Genomic DNA, 22,732 nt, shown 5'->3' with positions numbered 1-22,732 from the left:
AATTATAGATTACATCATAGGGCATTTATGGAGATTGATACGGTTTGACTCTGTCCCCACCCAAATCTCATCTGGAATTGTAGCTCCCACAATTCTAATGTTTTGTGGGAGAGACCAAATGGGAGGTAATTGAAACATGGAGGTAGGTCTTTCCTGTGCTATTCTCGAGATAGTGAATAAGTCTCACGAGATCTGACGGTTTTATAAAGGGGAGTTTCCCTGCACAAGTTCTCTTCTCTTGTCTGCCACCATCTAAGACATCACTTTCACCTTCCACCGTGACTGTGAGGCCTCCCCAGCCACATGGAACTGTGAGTCTATTAAACGTCCTTGTTTTGTAAATTGCCCAGTCTCAGGTATGACTTTATCAGCAGCAAGAAAATGGACTAATATAGAGAGTAAATAAAATAATGAGAAGCAAATGTGGATATTAGCTTCCCCGACCTCACCCACCATTTAATAACTGGGGTCTTGCTCCAGCTTTACAAAGAACTTATTTTCTTTCCTATAGATTCTTTTTTTTTTTTTTTAACTTTTTTTAAAGTGTAGGGGTACATATGCAGGTTTGTTACACAGGTAAACTTGTGTCATGGGGGTTTGTTGTACAACTTATTTCATCACCCAGGTATTAAGCCTAGTACCCATTAGCTATTTAATATTTTTCCTGATCCCTCCCTCTTACCACCCTCCACCCCCCACCCTCCAATAGGCCCCAGTGTGTGTTATTCCCCTCTATGTGTCCATGTGTTCTCATAATTCAGATCCTACTTATAAGATAGAAGTTATTTGGTTTTCTGTTTCTGTGTTACTTTGCTAAGGATAATGGCCTCAAGCTCCATCCATGTCCCTGCAAAGGACAAGATTCCATTCTTTTTTATGTCTATAAAGTATTCCATGATGTATATGTACCACATTTTTTTAATCCAGTCTATCATTGAAGGGACATGCAAATGAAAACCAGAAACATGGATTTTCTTCCCAGGATCCAACCCGGGATCCCACATTGCATTGTTTTGGTCCTGTCTCCATATATATATGTGTGTGTGTGTGTGTGTGTGTGTATGTGTATATATGTATATATAGATACACATATACACACACTATATATATATATATACACACACACTATTTATATTATAGTATATACTTAAATATATACCTATATAATTATAGTATATGAAGACAACAAGGATGAAGAACTTTATGATGATCCACTTCCACTGAATACTAACACTAGTATATCGGTATCTATCTAAGTATATACTATAACAAATATGTACTTACAGCTGGGTGCGGTGGCTCATGAACTTTGGAAGGCCAAGGTGGGCAGATCACTTGAGGTCAGGAGATCGAGACCAGCCTGGCCAACATGATGAAACCCCATCTCTACTAAAAATACAAAAATTAGCTGGGTGTGGTGGCAGGCACCTGTAATCCCAGTTACTCTGGAGGCTGAGGCAGAAGAATCACTTGAACCTGGGAGGTGGAGGTTGCAGTGAGCTGAGATCATGCCACTGCACTCCAGCCTGGGTGCCAGAGTGAGACTCCATCTCAAAAATTAAAAAAAAAATAGAATAAAAATAAAAAAATTAAAAAGTACTTATATACATACACTGTGTATGTATAATAAAATTGTTTATGTAGCTTATTTTATGTGTATGTGTATGTGTATGTGTGTGTATATATCTCACTATGAACTTACTGAAAATAATCATTCAACAGATACTACTGTTCCAAGGAGAAATCAAAGCTCTGTGAATCAAGCAGTCAGGGATGAGGCTACTGTGAAGTTCTGTATCGCTCTTCTGAGCCTCCTGGCGTAAAGAGTAAGGCACTAAATACATTCCACCAGGAGGCTTTACGTCCCCCTCCTTGTCCTTCAGAAACAGTGACGTTGTTTCCTTTTTAATTCAGTGATATAAAGACAGTCTAACAAATCAATATATTTCTTTGAAAAAAAGAAAAGCTGAAAGTAACCTTCAGTAATAATAATAGTTGTTGTAGGGTGGCAGGACCATGGATGATTTAAATTTGCGTTTTTCAAACTCTCTGAAATGCTATTGTGCCTTTGGTAAAAAAGAAGGGCCAGGCACACTGACTCACACCTATAAATCCCAGCACTTTGGGAGGCTGAGGCAGGAGGATTGCGGGAGGCCAGGAGTTTGAGACCAGCTTGGTCAACACAGCAAGGCAACATAGCGAGACCCCATCTCTATAAAAAAATTAAAAATTAGCCAAGCATGGTGGTGTGTGGCTGTGGTTCAGCTACTTGGGAGGCAGAGGTGGGAGGATTGCTTGAATCCAGGAGGTCGAGGCTACAGTGAGGTCTGATTGTGGCACTGCACTCCAGCCTGGGTGACACAGAGAGATTCTGTTTCAAAAAAAGAAAAAAGAAAGAAAGAGAGAAAGAGAGAAAGGAAGGAAGGAAGGAAAGAAAGGAAAGAAAGAAAGAAAAGAACAAAAAAAAGAGGAGCAGAAGTGACTTTCACTTATTTGGCTGTGGAATTTAATATCCCTGGGCAAGGGAGAAAGGCTCAGTTGGTGATATGGCTACCATTCTATTGTTCAATCTGAGTTCCTTATTCCAAGCCTAACATGAACACAAAACCTGCCTGAATGACTTTTTGTGCCTGGAGAAAAGTCAGCTAAACTTCTCGGAAGACACAAAAGTCTCAACTCACAATCTCCACTGGAAAACAATTTATGTCTGTCATCGTGATTTCCTGGAAAGAATAGCTCATCAATCCATTCTGGCAGGAAAGAAATAGTACAGTAATTCCTCCTTAACCCTGAGTCTTCCTTAGGCAAAATCAAATACAGGCATATCTTGAGATATCACAGATTCAGTTGCAGACCACTGCAATATAGCAAATATTGCAATAAAAAGGCAAGTCACACAAATATATCGGTTTCCCAGTGCATAAAAAGTTACGTTTACACTATACTGTAGACTATTAAGTGTGCAATAGCATGCCTTTTAAAAATGTGCATAGCTTAATTTAAAAATACTTCATTGCTAAAAATACTAGTGCTCATCTGAGCCTTCAGTAAGCTGTAATCTTTTTGCTAATGGAGGGTCACGGCTTGATGTTATGGCTGCCGACTGATCAGGGTGGCGGGGTGGTGGTTGCTGAATGTTGGGGCGGCTGTGGCAATTTCTTAAAATAAGAGAATGACAAAGTTTGCTGCATTAATTGACTCTCTCCCTTCCATGAAATATTTCGCTGTAGCATCCAATGCTGGTTAATAGCGTTTTACCCACAGTAGAATTTCTTTCAAAATTGGAGCCAATCCTCTCAAACCCTGCTGCTGATATATCACCTAAGTTTGTGGAATATTCTAAATATTCTCTTGTGTCATTTCAACAATATTCACAACATCCTCATCAGGAGTAGATTCCATCTCAAGAGACCACTGTCTTTGCTTATCCGTGAAGAAACAACTCTTTGCCTGTTCATGTTTGATCATGAGATTGTAGCAATTCAGTCCCGTCTATGGGCTCCATTTTGGTTCTAGTTCTCTTGCTGTTTCCACCACATCTGCAGTTCCTTCCTCCACTGAAGCCTTGAAACCCTCAAAGTCATCCATGAGGGTTGGAATCCACTTCTTCCACACTCCTGTTCATGTTGCTATTTTGGTCTTCCATGAATCACAAACATGCTTACTGGTATCTAAAATGGTACATTCTTCCCCAAAAGCTTTCCATGGACTTTGCCCAGAACCATCAGAAGAATCACTATCGATGGCAGCTACAGCCTTACAAAATGAATTTCTTAAATAAGACTTGAAGGTCAAAATTACTCCTTGATCCATGGGCTGCAGAATGGATAATGTGTTATCAGGCATGAGAACAACATTCATCTTTTGGTACATATCCATCAAAGCTCCTAGGTGACCATTATCAATGAGCAGTGATATTGTGAAAGGAATCTTTTTTTTTTTTTCCTGAGAAGTGGGTCTGGACAGTGGGCTTAAGATAATCAGCAAACCGGCCAGGCATAGTGGCTCACGCCTGTAATCCCAACACTTTGGGAGGCCAAGAAGGGTGGATCTTGAAGTCAAGAGATCGATACCATCCTGGCCAACATGGTGAAACCCTGTCTCTACTAAAAATGGAAAAATTAGCTGGGCGTGATGGTGCGCACCTGTAGTCCCAGCTACTCGGGAGGCTGAGGCAGGAGAATCGCTTGAACCTAGGAGTTGGAGGTTGCAGTGAGCCGAAATTGCGCCACTGCACTCCAGCCTGGTGACAGAGTGAGACTCCGTCTCAAAAAAAAAGAAAAAAAAGTAAACCATGCTATAAACTGATACCCAAGCTTTGTTGTTCCATTTCTTGGGCACATGCAGAGTAGATGTAGCATCATTCTTAAGGGCCCTAGGATCTTCAAAATGGTAAATAAGCTTTAGCTTCAACTTAAAGTCACCAGCTGCATTTGCCTCTCACAAGAGAGTCAGGCTGTCCTTTGAGGCTTTGAAGCCAGGCATGGACTTCTCCTCTCTATGTGGGAAAGTCCTAGATAGCACCTTCTTCTAATATAAGGCTGTTCTGTCTACGTTGAAAATCTGTTGTTGAGTGTAGACACCTTCAGCAATGAGTTTAGCTAGATCTTCTGGAGAACTTGCTGCAGCTTCTCCATTGGCACTTGCCACTTCACCCTGCACCATTATGTTACAGAGACAGCTTCTTTCCTTAAACCTCAAGCCAACCTCAAGCCAACCTCTGTAAACTTTTCTTCTGCAGCTTCCTCACTTCTTTCAGCCTTCATAGAACTGAAAAGAACTAGGCCCTTGTTCTGGATTAGGCTTTTGGCTTAAGGGAATGTTGTGGCTGGACTGGTCTTGTAAACATACCGCTAAAACTGACTCCCTATGAACAATGAGGCTGTTTTGCTTTATTAGCATTCGTGTGTTCACTGGAGTAGCATGTTTAATTTCCTTCAATAACTTTTCCTTTGCATTCATAACTTGGCAAGTTATTTGGCACAAGAGGCCTAGCTTTCACCCTTATTTGGCTTGTGACTTCCTCACTAAAGCTTTTAGAGGCCATTATAGGGCTGTTAATTGGCCGAATTTCAATATTGCTGTGTCTCAGGGAATAAAGAGGCCTGAGAACTGGGAGAGAGATAGGAGAATGGCCCGACAGTGGAGCCGTCAAACACACACAACATTTATGGTTTACGTTCGCGGTCCTGTCTGGGTGCAGCTCAGAGTGCCCCGAATAATTACAATAGTAACATCAAAGATACTGATCACAAACACCATAACAGATACAATACTAATGAAAAAGTTTGAAATGTTGCAAGAATTACCAAAATGTGACACAGCGACAGGAAGTGAGCAGGTGCTGTTGGAAAAATGGCACCCATAGACTTGCTCGATGTCACGTTGCCACAACCCTTCAATCTGTGAAAAAATGCAACACTACAAAGTACCATAAAGTGAAACGCTATGAAATGAGGTATGCCTGTACATGTGTCTTTACTTCTGCACACTGATGGGATGGAATTGCTACTATCTTATGATCAAACAGGAACAGATACAGAGTTGTTTCTTAATGGATAAGCAAAGACAGTGGTCTTTTGAGAAGGAATCTACTCCTGATGAAGATGTTGTGAATATTGTTGAAAGGACACAACAGAATATTTAGAATATTTCATAAACTTAGGTGATATATCAGCAGGAAATATTTAGGAACTCAAGCCTTCCTGTGCTCTGTACGTGGATCATGAGAGCCACTTCTCAGGGATAATTAGAAAAACAGAATTGGGGGTTGGAAATAGAAAAGAGAAGCAAAGCAGATGGCAGAGAAAGAGGCTTGGGTCCCCCAAAGCCTCGGGGAAAATCTCAGCCAGCAGAAAGCATGTAAAACTGCATTGCATGGAGGTCTGCAAAGAGGGTGGCTGCAAGGCGTGTACACACAGGCTGATGAAGGCAGGGCCCGGGAGGCAGGAACTAACAATCCGAAGTAATAAAATCAGAAACATTTTGGATATTTTGAGAGAAGATGAGTCAGAAGAGCAACAACAACAACAAAAAAGGCTGTTAATATTCTCACTATCTGTATGCAACGAGGTAAGACGAATTTATAAGTGTTGCATTGGAATGCAAAAGGAGAGGTTTTAAAAAATATAGCATAAGAGATTGAAAATGGAAAATGAAAATAAGTGGTTTAGAATCTCTGTGGTGTCGAATTTCAGATACACAGAACACCATCAGCATTTCCTCTCCTGTTTTCTGTTTCATCTCCCATTTGTGTGTGCAGCAGATTTTCTCAGCATCAAAAGTATCTGGGTCAGGTACAGTGGCTCACACTTGTAATCCCAGCACTTTGGGAGGCTGAACTTGTAATCCCAGCACTTTGGGAGGCTGAGGGGGGAGAATCACTCGAGCCTAGCAGTTTGAGACCAGCTTGGGCAACATGGCAAGACCCCATCTGTACAAATAACACAAAAAAATTAGCTAGGCATGGTGGTGTGCACCTGTAGTCTGGGAGATTGAGGTTGCAGTGAGCTATGATTGCACCATCGCACTCCAGCCTGGGTGACAGAGCAAGGCCCTGTCATGAAATATATAATTAATTAATAAAAAAATTTTTAAAAAGTATCTGCCTTCAGTCCCCCACCTCTGTTTTCCAGAAGGTCTACAGATCCCCTGATTTGACCTCTATGATGATTTCTAGGAATTGGGTTCTCACGGATGGAAAGGGATGACTAAGTTTGCTTCTTATCCAATGGGAGAGGCATATTCCCAGAATCTCAGGCCTGTTTTCTGGAACAAAGCCATCTTTTCTTGGGCGAAACTTCAATGTGTTCTCAAAGGCTGCATTGCCTGAGCTCCGACACTTACATGATAGCATCTGGAAGCCAAGAGGCTGCTGGGTGTCACTCACTTCTGTGTTTTCCGATGACGACCAGGGGTGCCTCCTACATGCTAATAGCTCGCCAGAGCCCCGTCATGCCAGCAGGGGACGGGTGCCTTATTGGCACAATGCATCATAATGACAAAGTGTTTGGATGATGTATCGCTTAAAAGATGAAGCCATCAGAGGATGAGTCCAAGATCACATTGAATTTAATTACAAGATAAAAGAATCTCATCTGTCATTTTGGTGATGAATTAACTGAGAGAAGAAATGTGAGTCTCTCGGAAAAGGACGGAGAAGAGGAGGAAAATGTATTGACAGGGAGGACACACAGAGGAGAGGTCACTAATGTCCTCCCCTGAGCCTACTGAATCAGAAAGGTCCTGGGAACAGAGCTTGACACCTTCCAACAAGGACTCCCACCCTCAATTCCTTCCCACAGTGCACACCTCGCCCTACGAACATCTCATTACAGCCAGTAGCTGTTTCAAAGGGTGCCTGTTGAAGTCTCCAGGGCCATTTCTTGTGGACCCTGCTAGTCACACCTTGTCCATGGTATGGGCTGTGGAGGGGCAATGAGTCTCAGTTCGGGGACAAAGCTGCATCAGAATTTGCAGGAACGTGTTAGGTTTCAACATGTGCAGGTGCACAGGTAACTTCTATGAACACTCTCTCAACTATGGTCCTCAAAAGTGATTGTGATGTGTATAAAAGTATGTGGAAGGCTGGGAGCGCTGGCTTATACCTATAATCCCAGCACTTTGGGAGGCAGCGGTGGGCGGATCACTTGAGCCCAGGAGTTTGGGACCAGCCTGGGCAACACAGTGAGATCCCTCTCTCTACAAAAATTAAAAAAAAAAAAAAAAGCCTGGTATGGTGGTGTGTGACTGTAATCCCAGCTACTCAGGAGGCTAAGGCAGCAGGATTGCTTGAGCCCAGGAGTTCAAGGCCACAGTGAGCTCTGGTGGCACCACTGTGCTCCAGCCTGGGTGACAGAGTGAGATGCTGTCTCTAAACAAAATAAATCTTTTTAAAAAGCGTATGTGGGCAGAGGGAGGAGTGAACTACACAGAGGTTCAGGGGAATACTGAACTGCTCTGTATCTTGATTATGGTGTGATTACTTGATCATATGTGCTTGCTAACACCTGCAAAATTATACATTATAAAGAGTAAATAGGCCGGGCGCGGTGGCTTACGCCTGTAATCCCAGAACTTTGGGAGGCTGAGGCGGGTGGATCACCTGAGGTCAGGAGTTGAAGACCAGCCTGGCTAACATGGTGAAACCCCATCTCTACTAAAAATATAAAAATTAGCCAGGTGTGGTGGCAGGTGCCTTGTAATCCCAGCTACTCAGGAGGCTGAGGCAGGAGAATCGCTCGAATGCAGGAGACGGAGGTTGCAGTGAGCCAAGATCACGCTACTGCACTCCAGCCTGGGTGAAAGAGCGAGATTCCATCTCAAACAAACAAACAAACAAACAAAACCCCCCCCAAAAAACCAAGAACCTCAATTACATAAAAAACTAAGATAGTGTTATAAATTAAAAAAAAAATATTAAGCTGGGATACTAGGCCTAAACAGGGCCTGTCCTGGGCAGACAGGGACATATGATCACCACCTATATGGCCTAACACATAGCCTTATCCAAAATAGATGCTCAGTTGGATGTGAGGGTGATCTGGCTGCAACATCTGTCACCCCATTGATCGCCAGGGTTGATTCAGCTGATCTGGCTGGCTAGGCGGGTGTCCCCTTTCTCCCTCACCCCTCCACGTGCATCCCTCCTGAAACTGCATGCTTGGTCGAAGAGGATGACCATCCCCAACAGAGGAAGACCAGTCTTTGGTCAAGGGTATACGAGTATCTGTGCTCCCTTGCAAGAACCCCCAAACAAGCCCTCAAAATAGATGCTCAATAAATAGTTGTGCATTGAAAAAGAAAAGCACCTGCCAATGCTTGTTTCGATGTGGAATCCTAGGCTCCACCTCCACTAGGTCTGGGGTTGGACTCTGGAAGAGGCAGTTGCAGTAAGCCCCCAGAGGGTTCACTGGGTCAGTGGACCACACCTGAGATGCTGAGTGGAAGCCCCAGCCCTTGATCCCAGCACTGGCGGATCTCCATACTCTGTCCCTTTTGGGCCACCCTGAACCACCTGCTTCTGCCAACTGTGTGATTCTTTCCTGAAATGTGCCTCGTGATTTCAGCCTCTGCACCTGGGCTTTCACGTTCCATTCCTCTCTGCTTCCTATGAGTCCTTCCACTGTGTTTTGCTGTGACCTGGAGAACACTGAAGGGCTCAAGGATATGAAGTGCTCTCCAGAATTCACCAGATGCAGACCAGAGTACCCAAGACTAAAAGATATGGGACATTCGTTTGACAGCTGGCATTGCCCTATCTGAATCTCCATGTTCTCATTAATAAAAAAAAAAAAAAAGCAGGTGGTGCCAGGCAAGGTGGCTCACATCCATAATCCTAGCACTCTGGGAGGCCAAGGAGGGAGGACAGCTTGAGGTCGGGAGTTCGAGACCAGCTTGGGCAACATAGTGAGACCCCATCTTTACAAAAAAATAGAAAAATTAGCTGGGCGTGGTGGTTCATACCAGTAGTCCCAGTTACTCTGGAAGCTGAAGCAGGAGGATTTCTTGAACCCAGGAGTTTGAGGCTGCAGCGAGCTATGATTGCACCACTGTACTCCAGCCTAGGTGACAGAACAAGACCCTATCTCAAATAAAAAATAAAGTCGGGGGGATGGGAGGAGGTTACTATTTACCAGACAGAGTAGTTGGAAGGATTAAACATGTCACCAAAACCAGATATGGGTCTTATTGTCAGCATTTTTGTTCTTTAACACAGCCCAGCCCTGGCCCAGAGTGTTCAGAGCTGTCCCTAGGCAGGGGCTGGAAAACGTGGCTCTGGGGCCAGAGTCCATTGTATGCCGCACTGTCAAACCCTGGGCTGCGGGTCAGCTGCAGGGACCCGAGAGAGCAGATGCAGAGCCATCGGGGGCATTCAGGGCTGAGAAAGATGCCACAGTGGGTCCCTGGGGTCAGCACTACCTCTAGCCCCCTCTTTCTTCCTGATAGCACCTTTGCCTTTCTGGAGAAATCAGAAGCTGTGGCTGAAGAAGGTTGACCAGCTGTTTGGAGAGGTGTAGCAAGAAGGGCCTGGCAGAGGAGGGTGCTCTCCATGCAGGGCAGCCAAAGTGTTCTGGTTTCATTGTGGTTGCTCTAGCTTGGGGACCCACCCTGGGCCTGGGCGCAGGAGGGCAACAGCCTGGTAGAACTGGGGGTCTGTGGGTCTCCTTAGATAAGAACTTCTGCTCCAAATGGGTTCAAGCCAACACTAAGGCTGCTACTGCATCCTTGATGGTTTTTTTTTTTTTTTTTTTGAGATAGAGTCTTGCTCTGTTGCCCAGGCTGGAGTGCAGTGGCATGGTCTCGGCTCACTGCAACCTCCGCCTCCTGAGTTCAAGTGATTCTCCTGCCTCAGCCTCCCGGAGTAGCTGGGATTACAGGCGCCCGCCACCACGCCTGGCTAATTTTTGTATTTTTAGTAGAGACGAGGTTTCACCATGTTGGCCAGGCTGGTCTCAAACTCCTGACCGGAAGTGATCCACCCGCCTTGGCCTCCCAAAGTGCTGGGATTACAGGCGTGTGCCAGTGCGCCCGGCCTTGACATTCTATTTTTAAATAAAACTCAGGCTTCCAAAAAGAAGCAGATGTTTGTCTAATTCTAATTAGTAATCAGCCAAAACCGAGGCGACAGACATTTCCGAGCAAGCAAGGCTCTCTGAGTGGCCGGGAACATCTTGTTGACAAACACATGCTACAAGACAGGAAATTACCCTCCTCAGTGCCTATTTTATCTCTGTTTAATTGCTGTTTGATAATAAATTACAACATAGAGTCCATTAATTAAGCTAGCGATGTCCGTGGAGCACCAATTCCTTCTGCTGGGAGCTGCCTGGTTACGGGAGCTCTGATTCTGCCGCTGTTTGCACCCACGGCATTTTGGGAAGCAGTTTAGAAGGATTCCAGTTGGGTGACAGGACTCCTTGCACAGGAGTGGGTTTGGGAAGCAGGGAAGCTTTGATGAGTGAGTAGAGGGACCGCCTGGCAGCTGGAGAGCCACGCCAAGTGTTCTCTAATTCAGGACACGTGGCTGGACAGAAAGCAACATCAGATTGACTTTTTAAAAAGCAGCTGACGGAAAGCAGCCGGGGCCCACTTAACAAGTGTCCATCCCAGAGCCAGGGGGAGCCATGAGCAGCCTAATCCGGTTTGCCGTTCTAAATCAACTCAATCTAATCAGCTCCATGGCAGGAGCTTTCACTTGGAAAAGTTCCGCACACAGGTGGAGCTGGGAAAGATGAAACCCAGCCATTTCCTAACAAAGGTGTCACACCATGCTGGGAGTGCCACTAAGCTCCCAGCGGGAAAGGAGACTTGATGTCTGCCTCCTGCCTGGGGAGGGAGTCAGGAGGTGGTCACCTTCAGAGTGAAAGCCCTCATTAAATTTTAACCACAGGCTCAAGCACAGGGGCTCACACCTGTAGCCTCAGCACTTTGGGAGGTGGAGGCAAGAGAATTGCTTGAGGTCAGGAGTTGCAGATCAGCCTGGGAAGCATAGGGAGACCCCTATTTCTACGAAAAACTTTTTTAAAAAATTAGCTGGGTGTGGTGATGCATGCCTGTAATCCCAGCTACTTGAGAGGCTGAGATGGGAGGATTTCTTGAGCCCAGGAGGTCAAGGCTGCAGTGAGCTATGATTGTGCCACTGGACTCCAGCTTGGGTGACAGAGTGAGACCTTGTCTCTAAAAAAAGAAAAGAAAAAGAAAAGAAAAGAAAAAAAAGTTCCGACCACGTTGTCCTGAAATTATGCCATCCAGGCATTCCTGCTAGTCTATCAGGGTCCCACTGGGCAGAAGCTTGAGGGAGGGCCTATAGAGGAATAAAGGCTCCAGACAGAAAGGTAAGGAAGGTCAAGTTCACATCAGTCTGCCCCAGACTATGTCTGGAGGTGTAGGCATCACAAAGGTGTTAAAGATGCTGAGGTAGACAGATGGGGATGGTGCGGGGGGGCTACAAGGCCACAGAAGGCAGACACTGCCACCTTAACATCCCAGCCCTCAGGTTCACCCAAGTGCTTCCTGAGTGGCTTTAAAAACCTTCCCCTGAGGCCGGGCGCAGTGGCTCATGCCTGTAATCCCAGCACTTTGGGAGGCCAAGGTGGGTGGATCACCTGGGGTCAGGAGTTTGAGACCAGCCTGACCAACATGGCAAAACAACATTTCTACTAAAAATACAAAAATTAGCTGGGTATGGTGGTGGGTGCCTGTAATCCCAACTACTCATAAGGCTGAGGCAGGAGAATCGCTTGAACCCAGGAGGCGGAGGTTGCAGTGACCCGAGATCGCGCCATTACACTCCAGCCTGGGTGACAGAGCGAGACTCCCTCTGAAATAAAACAAAACAAAACAAACAAACAAATAAACAAAAACAAAACCTTCCCCTGAAACACCCAAAGCAAAATGCAACTGCTTAGAGCCACATGGGGAAGCTATGGGATCAGACCATCTTTACTTTGTTCCACATTCACAGGACGAGTGGACGTCCTCGGAGCAGTTTTTGATCATGCCAGTATCTAACTGGGATAGCCTCTATTATGTCACCGTTAATAAGTGCGCCATTCAAATGTGACTTATTCGGAAGATTGAACAAAGAAGTCTGGGAGTTAAGTGTTCTTTTCACAGCTGCTCTTGGAGTAATTGCCTAAAAGGATGATCCGGCACGGCCATGGGGCCCAGGAGTGGGACTGCCCTAGGCTCAGCCTCTGGGATCTTGCTGCCTGGGCCAGAGGCTGTGGGTATCCTGGGAAGGTGGTGTGGGGAGTGTGCTGGGCCCTGCCTCCCACCCTCTGTGTCCCCTTTCTTCAAGTCCTCTAGGCTCAGTACCACAAGTCGCTATATCCAACTCTTGGCCATCTCAGCCCGAGACTAGCTGGGGCTTTTCATTTGGTCTATTCCAAGACATAGCTTCTTAGATAGTCCCCTCTGGAACATATCACACCCTCTAAACGTATCACCTCTCCCACCCCCCAGGTGAGCCTTCCAGTGGCTCCCTGACATCCTCTGGATCAAGTCGCATTTCCTCAAACCAGCAGCATCAGCATCACCTAGAAATCAGCTGGAAATGCAAAACTGGGGCTGGGTGCTGAGGCTCACGCCTGTAATCCCAGCACACTGGGAGGCCAAGGTGGGAGGATCCCTTGAGGCCAGGAGTTCAAGACAAGCCCAGGCAACATAGTAAGACTCTATTTCTACAAAAAAATGGAAAATTGAGTGGAACATGGTGGCATCTGCCTTTAGACCCAGCTACTAAGCAGGCTGAGGCAGGAGAAGCACTTAAGCCCAGGAGGTTGAGGCTGCAGTGAGCTGTAATCACACCATTGCACTCCAGCCTGGGTAACACAGCAAGACCCTATCTCTTAAAAAAGAAAGAAGAAAATGAAGGAAGGAAGAAAAGGAAGGAAGGAAGGAAAAGGAAAGGAAAGGAAGAAAGGAAGGGGAGAAGGAAGGAAGGAAGAAAGGAAGGGGGAGGCAAGGAAGGAAGGATGGAAGGAAAAGAAAGAAAGGAAAGGAAAGGAAAGAAAAGGAAAGGAAGAAAGGAAGGAGGGAGGGAGAGAGAGAGAAAGGAAGGAAGGAAAGGAAGGAAGGGAGGAAGGGAGGGAGGGAGGAAGGGAGAGAGGGAGGGAGAGAGGGAGAGAGGGAGGGAGGAAGGGAGAGAGGGAGGGAGGAAGGGAGAGAGGGAGGGAGGAAGGGAGAGAGGGAGGGAGGAAGGGAGAGAGGGAGGGAGGAAGGGAGAGAGGGGGGGAGAGAGGGAGAGAGGGAGAGGGAGGGAGGGAGGGAGGGAAAAAGAAAAAAAGAAAGAAAGGAAGGAGAAAACAAAAGCAAACTCTCAGACCCCACCGGAGATCTGACCCAAAAACTCTGGGGATGGGGCCTAGGAGCTGGTGTTGTCACAGCCTTGGGGACGATTCTGCTGCCCACTGCAGCGTGCAGGCTGGAGTCTTGGTGCAGGCCTCCTTAGGTCTCTCACCATCTGCTCTCCACCTCTCTGCTGCCTTCTCTTTCAGCACTCCCTTCCCTCTTGCATTCAAAGTTCTAGCCAAACTGGGCTACCTCCCACCTCCCTGGGTTACACTTATTCTACTGTAGATTTCCTGCCTCTTTTCTAGTCCCCCCCCTTCAAGGGTAAACAATTTGAGAGCAAAGACTATATCATACCAGCTGCCTGTGTTACAGTGGTGCCTAGCATTTTAGAGTAGGTAATCAAGACATGTTAGTTGAGTGAATGAATGAATGAAGACGTGCACTTATTTTTTTCTTTTTTTAAGAGACAAGGTCTCACTCTGTCACCCAGGAGTGCAGTGGCATGATTATGGCTCACTGCAGCCTTGAAGTCCTGGGTTCAAGTGATCCCCTCGCCTCAGCTTCCTGAGTCGTGTGCCACCACACCCAACTCATTTTATATATTTTTTGTAGAGGCGGGGGTCTTGTTATGTTACCCAGGCTGGTCTCAATCTCCTGGCCTCAAGCAGTCCTCCCGCCTCAGCCATCACAGCCACCTGCATAGATTCTGTAGCTCATATTGCTTTCCATGCGCATCCCCATTTCCCTACAGAGAACCTTCAGGGAGAGGAGGTGGTCTAGGCTTCCCAGCCAATCTCCTGCTCCTTACGGGCACTTTTCTCCAATTGTAGATGGTGATGGTGCTCCATAAATAACTTGGATTTAAATGGATCGCATTTGACTTTTTTTTTTTTTCTTGAGATGGAGTCTCGCTCTGTCGCCCAGGCTCTAGTGCGCTGGCATGATCTCGGCTCACTGAAACTCCACCTCTCAGGTTCAAGTGATTCTCCTGCCTCAGCCTCTCCAGTAGCTGGGATTACAGGCGCCCGCCACTATGCCTGGCTAATTTTTTTTTTTGAGACAGAGTCTCACTCGGTAGCACAGGCTAGAGTGCAGTGGCGCGATCTTGGCTCACTGCAAGCTCTGCCTCCTGGGTTCACGCTAGTCTCCTGCCTCAGCCTCCCGAGTAGCTGGGACTACAGGCGCCCACCACCATGCCCGGCTAATTTTTTGTATTTTTAGTAGAGACAGGGTTTCACCGTGTTAGCCAGGATGGCCTCGATCTCCTGACCTCATGATCCACCCACCTCAGCCTCCCAAAGCGCTGGGATTACAGGTGTGAGCCACCACACCCGGCCAATAGAGACAGGGTTTTGCCATGTTGGCCAGGCTGGTCTCAAACTCCTGACCTCAGGTGATAATTTGACTTTAAAATGCTTGGCTGTGCTTGGCCCAGGGTGGAAGCTCATGCCTGTAATCCCAGCACTTTGGGAGGCCGAGGTGGTGGATCACTTGATGTCAGCAGTTCGAGACCAGTCTGGCCAATGTGGTGAAACCCCATCTCTACTAAAAATACAAAAATTAGCTGGGGCAGGGTGGTGCAAGCCTGTAATCTCAGCTACTCAGGAGGCTGAGGCAGAAGAATCGCTTGAACCCAGAAGGTGGAGGTTGTACTGAGCTGAGATCGTGGCACTGCATTCCAGCTTGGGTGACAGAGAAAGACTCAGTCTAAAAAAAAAATAGATAAATAAATAAATAAATAGTATAAAATGCTTGGCTGTGCTGGAAGGCCTGGGTTCTAGGTTGCTTTGCTCACAGGCACTTGCCCCTCTGTGCCTCCGTTTCCTCATGCTGCCTGCCTACTTCCCAGAGTTGCTGCAAGGATCGAAGGGCTGAGGATTTAAACAGTAACCTGTCTGGCATTGCTCACCCACCTTAGGAGGAAGGGTGAGTATCCATCTGGACAATGAGAACTACCTGCAGTGATGTGGCAGAAGGTACACAGCTGACCTCAGGGGAATGAAAACCACTACACACAGAGAAAAACCTGTGAGCCTTGGCCGGGTACGGTGGCTCACGCCTGTAATCCCAGCACTTTGGGAGGCCAAGGCAGGCGGATCACAAGGTCAGGAGATCGAGACCATCCTGGCTAACACGGTGAAACCCCGTCTCTACTAAAAATACATAAAAATTAGCCGGGTGCAGTAGCGGGCACCTGTAGTCCCAGCTATTCAGGAGGCTGAGGCAGGAGAATGGCGTGAACCCGGGAGGCCGAGCTTGCAGTGAGCCAAGATAGTGCCACTGCAGTCTGGCCTGGGCGAAAGAGTGAAACTCCGTCTCAAAAAAAAAAAAAAAAAAAAAAAAAAAGAAAAACCTGTGAGCCTTGATACGGGCACGTGTGGGGATGAGTGTAACTGATGAAGGCAACTTTGCACATGAGTGTGGGCATTCACAGAACACGAGAGATGAAGGGTGTTTACAGGGTAGCTCCTCTTACAGACCAACAAACTGAGCCCCGGAGAGAGGATCTGTGAGCCTGACTTACAACCCACCTTCAGTGGTCCTCTGAAATTGAAATATAAATGTTTTCCTAGTTGGTGGCTTGCCTTTTTCTACTACTGGTTGATGTAATGTTTTAAATTTTGATGAATGTCAAGACTAGTGACATTTTTGGATGTGTTTTCTCCCAACCTTAGGGAATTTCTGCTAAGCTCTTTGTGTACACACACCCACACACACACACGCACACCTGTGCACACACACCACTGGCTAGCATAAAGCCATCAAAGGAAATTCATTTATCAAGACTCTGTTTTTACTTGTTGGTTAATCACTTTGCTCTTTTCAGGTTATCACACATGTTCTCTGAAAAGCTCCTGCATTTTAGAGTAGGTGATCAAGACATATTAGTTGAGTGAATGAATGAATGAATAAATGAAGCCATGCATTTGATTTTTTTTTTAAAGACACTCTGCAAACATTCTCCTCCTTCCCCTCAGTTGTTTGCTCTTGAACCAGCACTTATGGTCCAGCTTGTACTTACAACCAAACTAATGATGCTCCTTCAGGATGGATGTGTCAATCAGATTCTAGTGAAGAAATTTGCTAATTGTTTCTCTGAAGTCGTAAGCAGGTAGATTTGGTTATAATGACAGCACATGCACATATGGTATATATTTGCATGTTAGCAAATGACTCTGCGACTTATCTACCTTTGAAATATGCACATTGTGACTTACTTATTCACCTAGGAAACCTGCACATGGATCCTGTTAATATCTGCACTGGTGCGGCCGGTCACAGTGGCTCACGCCTGTAATGCCAGCACTTTGGGAGACCAAGGTGGGCGGATCCCTTGAGGCCAGGAGTTTGAGACCAGCCTGGCCAAATGGTGAAACCCCATCTCTACTAAAAATACAAAAATTAGCCAGGCGCAGTGGCATGTGCCTGTAATCCCAGCTACTTGGGAGGCTGAGGCAGGAGAATCGCATGAGCCTGGGAGGCAGAGGTTGCAGTGAGCCAAGATCACACCACTGCACTCCAGCCTGGAGGACAGAGTGAGACTCCATCTCAAAAAAAAAACAAAAAAACTTCGCGATCCAACAACCACTTATGAATTTTTTCCCTAGCTTCTTTACAGAAATAGCCAGAAAGATTCCCACCTTTTGCTTAAAATCTCAGAATAAATAACTACCAAGGTAGACAGCAAAAAAGTTTATCCAGAAGGCCTGCAAGGCCTCTGTGGGCCAGAGATGGTGATTTTACTTCCTTCCTAGTCAGAGACGAGCTCCTACCTGTGGTCCCCAGCCATGGCACGGATACAATATTGCTGTGTGGTTCTCCAGCGGTCCCTGGTCCAAGCAGACGTCTTTTGCCTTGTTGTTGCGAAGCTGCAAGAATAGACACAACACGACCCATCAGAGCTCAGCTAGTGGAGGTGTGGATGCCGAGTCACTGTTCTACCATGCCTTGGTTCCAACTTCATGATGGGAAGACCACACAGGCGTCTAAGTAAGGACCGGGGCTCAAGTCTGTGTGGTGATCACCTTAGCAGAAAAATCAAGTCTTAAGGTGGATGGCATGGATGCTAGGTCTCTGACCGTGTCCTGGGCAGCTTGCCCCCCACCCTCACAGCACCTCCATTCCTAACATGAAAGGCAATCTCAGGGAACTTCTGCATATAGGAGCACTGGTTACCCAGATCTTAGGCTTCTAAATGGCTTTGTAACTTCTAAGTGGCTTCTAAGCTTCTCAGTGGCTTCTAAGGCTTCTAAGTGGCTTGTAAAATCCGGTTATCCAGATGGTTAGGCTTGTAAGGGGGCTTTAGCACCAACATTGGTTTTAATAAACTGGGTAATCAGAGATTAGCTTCTCAGGTCATTACTTGCATAAAGGCATGAAGAACCTAAAAGCAAATTAGGCTGGACATGGTGGTTCATGCCTATAATCCCAGCACTTTGGGAGGCTGAGGCAGGAGGATCGCTTGATCCCAGGAGTTCAAGACCAACATGGGCAACATAGCGAGGCCCCATCTCTACAAAAACATTAAAACTAATTAACCAGCCATGGTGGCACACACTTGTAGTCCCAGCTACTCAGGAGGATGAGACGGGAGGATCGCTTGAGCCCAGGAGTTCCAGGCTGCAGTGAGCTATGATTGCACCACTTCACTCCAGCCTGGGCAACAGAGCAAGACCTATTTCTAAAAAAAAGAAAGAAAAAAAACCCTAAAACCTTACTATCATAAAATGCTCTAACAGTATCTATTTATATATTCAAAAACATTTACTGATACCTATGCTGTGCTAAGCACCATTGTAGGTGTTTGGTGTTTGGAACGCACCCACGGAAGAAATAGACAAAAGTCCTCAAAGCAACACCCGTGAAACTAGGCATGGGTCTTTGGGAGCATGTGAGAACTGATCTAATTTGGATCTCTGGGTGCACTGTGATCTATGTGGGTATCCATCCCACCACCACCCTAGGGTCTCAATGGGTGGGAAAAAGATAATCTTGCTGGTCTCCTCCATCTATATTCATTCCCCTCCAGATTATATTCTCCATGGAAACAAAGAGAGGAAAAGGCATTCTGTTCTTTTTCTTTTCTTTTCTTTTTTTGAGACAGAGTTTCACTCTTGTTGCCCAGGCTGAAATGCAATGGCACGATCTCGACTCACTGCAACCTCCACCTCCTGGGTTTCAACGGATACTCCTGCTTCAGCCTCCTGAGTAGCTGGGATTACAGTCGCCTGCTACCACGCCCAGCTAATTTTTTGTATTTTTAGCAGAGACGGGGTTTCACCACGTTGGCCAGGCTGATCTCGAACTCCTGACCTCAGGTGATCCACCTGCCTTGGCCTCACAAAGTGCTGGGATTATAGGGGTGAACCACTGCACCTGGCCAGCATTCTGTTCTTTATGTACCCAAATTGTGTTTAGGCTCAGACAACTCGAGCAGATTTTTTTTTTAAGACTGAATCTCGCTCTGTCGCCCAGGCTGGAGTGCAGTGGTGCGATCTCGGCTCACTGCAAGCTCTGCCTCCTGGGTTCACGCCATTCTCCTGCCTCAGCCTCCCGAGTAGCTGGGACTACAGGCACCCGCCACCACGCCCGGCTAATTTTTTTGTATTTTTAGTAGAGATGGGGTTTCACCGTGTTAAGCCAGGATGGTCTCTATCTCCTGATGTCGTGATCTGCCCACCTCAGCCTCCCAAAGTGCTGGGATTACAGAGCAGATTTTTAAATCCTTTTTTTTTCTTTGAGTGTCAGGGTCTTGCTCTGTACTCCAGGCTGGAGTGTAGGGGTGCAATTATAGCTCACTGCAGCCTCCATCTCCTGGCCTCAAGCAATTCTCCCACCTCAGCCTCCCAAAGTGCTGGGATTACAGGTGTGAACCACTGTGCCTGGCCAAGAGCTCTTTACATATTAAGGACACGAATGTTTTAACAGAATATTTACTTTTCATCATGATTTGAGACTTTCCAGGCTTTTAAACTTTGTTCTAATGTTTCTGCAATCAAATCTATTATTCAGTAATTTAATAAATATTTATTGAAGGCCTGGTAAGTGCCTGGCACTGTGCTAAATTTAACGAGCAAAAGATAAATAACATAGTCCCTGCCCTAAAGTAGTCCACGGTCTACTGCAATGTCTGAAATATGCTAGGGCCAAAAAGGAGAGCTTCTTTTTTATTTTTTATTTTTGAGACAGAGTCTTGCTCTGTCACCAAGCTGGAGTGCAGTTGCGCAATCTCAGCTCACTGCAACCTCCACCTCCTGGGTTCAAGTGATTCTCGTGCCTCAGCCTCCCAAGTAGCTGGGATTACAGGCACGTGCCACCACACCCAGCTAATTTTTGTATTTTTAGTAGAGACAGGGTTTCACCATATTGGCCAGGATGGTCTCGATCTCCTGACCTCGTGATCCACCTGCCTCGGCCTCCCAAAGTGCTGGGAATACAGGCGTGAACCACTGCAACCGGCCAAGGAGAACTTCTTTACCCCTTCCGAGGATTCAGAGATAACTGCTAAGAGGAGGTGACTCCTGCCCTAAGCGTTAAAAGCATATGTGGGCTGGGTGCGGTGGCTCACGCCTGTAATCCCAGTGCTTTGGGAGGCTGAGGCTGGAAGATCACTTAAGGTCAGGAGTTTGAGACAAGCCTGGGCAACATAGTGAGACCCCAGCTTCACAAAAAATAAACAAAATTAGCTAGGCATGGTGGCATGTGCTTGTAGTCCCAGCTACTCAGGAGTCTGAGGTGGGAGGGTGGCTTCAGCCTAGGAGTTTAAGGCTGCAGTGAGCTGAGATTGTGCCACTGGATTCCATCTTGGGTGACAGAGCAAGGTTGTGTCTCAAAAAAAAAAAAAGTTGTCTAGAGCCAACAGCAGTGGCTCACACCTGTAGTATCAGCTACTAGGGAGGCTGAGGTGGGAGGATTGCTTGAGCAGAGGAGTTCTTGGCTATAGTATGTCATGATCATGCTACTGTACTCCAGCCTGGGCAACAGAGCAAGACCCTATCTCTTAAAAAAAAAAAAAAAAAAAAAAGGAAGAGCTATTTAAAAAATGGTTTTTGATTAATTTGGTTTCTTTCATTTAACACTATATTCCATCTGAAATATATATATCTGTAAATGGTGATACTCAGCAGGTAGAGAAGGAGTAATAGAACCAGATGCTTTAAAATGTTAACATTGATTATATCTGGGAATTGGGATTTGGAGTAAGTTTAGTTTTCATCTTTATATTTCCGATAGAATGTATGTATTGATTTTATTATTTTAAAAAGAAAGTTTGTAATAACAAAAGCCTTCTCTTTTCCAAATAATCAGACTATGATCAGAATGTCACCTCCAATGCCACCCCCACTGTACAGCTCAAGGGACATCATTTATACTGTGGTTGATGTCAAAGGCAGCTCCTGGAGTTGTGCAGTGTACAGACTGTGGAGCTGTACACAGCAGCTCTGGCAGCCTTCTAGCCTAGGTGGTTTGTGCCTATAGCCCCAGATACTCGGGAGGCGGAAGTGGGAGAATCGCTTGAGCTCAGGACTTCAAGGCCAGCCTGGCAACATAGTGAGACCTCTACAAAAAAAACAAAACAAAACAAAACAAAAAAAACTAAATTAGCCAGATGTGATGATGTGTACCTGTAGTCCCAGCTACTTGGAAGGCTGAGGTGGGAGAATAGCTTGAGTCCAGGAGTTCAAGGCTACAGTGAGCCAAGATTGTGCCACTGCACTCCAGCCTGCAGGACACAGGCTGGTCATCATTTTTATTATTTCCTTTTTAGTAACTATTTTTCTTCTAATGAAGAAAGTATCACCTAACATTAGTGAAAGTTGGAAAAGCGTGACAAAGTACCCACCCGCAAAACTGCCCAAAGTCCTACTTACTACCCAAGGTAATTATAAGTATCTTCTCCATTTCCCAATGCTGTTATCACACTTGCTTCCAATCTAAAATAGCAGCGAATTCAGTTTTATCATCCTGAGTTTTTTCCTCTTAAGCATTCTGGTATCAATATTTTTCTCATGTCATTACACTTTTGTACGCACCATTTATAACGGCTATAAAATATCTCCAACCATGAATGCATTATATTCAACTAATCTCCAAGTTAAATTTAAAAAAAAATTTCCTCAAAAATAACATGTCTGAGCTGAACAATTTTACTCTCAAATCTTTGTCCTTATTTCAGATTATTTGCTTGGGATATGAGTGGAGAAGAAACTATGACTGTCATTATCAAGCTTTTTAATACATGTGGCTCAAATTGCTTTTTAAAAGGCTTGTTTCAATTTGCACTCTCACAGAAGATATGATTTTTTTCATATTACTAAGGCCTTGCCTGTAAAGTATCAACACAAAAAATGAAACTTTGTTCATTTGCGGATAGGAAAACAAAAAAACAAACAAAAAAAACCTCTGTGTATTTAATTATTTTCTTTGACTATGAAATTGTCATGTGTTTTTCATCCATGTGTATTTTTTCTTGTGTAACTGACCTTGTACTTTGTTTATTTTTCTTTGGGGGTGTTTTATTTTGCTGTTTAAATCAAATTTTTAAAATCATGCCTGTAATCCCAGCACTTTGGGAGGCTGAGGCGAGTGGATCACTTGAGGTCAGGAGTTCAAGACCAGCCTGGCCAACATGGCAAAACCTCATTTCTACAAAAACACAAAAATTAGCCGGGCATGGTGGTATATGCCTGTAATCCCAGCTACTCGGGAGGCTGAGGCAGGAGAATTGCTAAAACCCAGGAGATGGAGGTTGCAGCGAGCCAAGATCGTGCCTCTGCACCCTAGCCTGGGTGACTGTCTCAAAAAAAAAAAAAAAAAATTAACTTAACTTGCGAAGCTTATTATATATTAATGGTATTTGTTCATCTATAGTATTTGTGGTATATGTATTTCCAGTTTGGTGTATTATTTCTCTACTCAGTTGATGTACAGATTA

General features: G+C 45.6%; 1 protein-coding gene across 1 annotated transcript in view; it reads right to left on the bottom strand.

Annotated features, from left to right (window-relative positions):
* The window catches only part of GALNT17 (polypeptide N-acetylgalactosaminyltransferase 17), a 591,258-nt gene that overhangs the window by 19,182 nt on the left and 549,344 nt on the right, over positions 1 to 22,732 (bottom strand). The window contains exon 9 of the mRNA XM_054559161.2: positions 17,571 to 17,666. Within this exon, the coding sequence (XP_054415136.1) occupies positions 17,571 to 17,666 (96 nt within the window). The remainder of the gene's footprint in view (positions 1 to 17,570; positions 17,667 to 22,732) is intronic.

Source organism: Pongo abelii, chromosome 6 (assembly GCF_028885655.2).
Source record: "Pongo abelii isolate AG06213 chromosome 6, NHGRI_mPonAbe1-v2.0_pri, whole genome shotgun sequence".
NCBI classification, from domain to species: domain Eukaryota; kingdom Metazoa; phylum Chordata; class Mammalia; order Primates; family Hominidae; genus Pongo; species Pongo abelii.
This window is presented reverse-complemented; position numbering and strand designations above follow the sequence as displayed.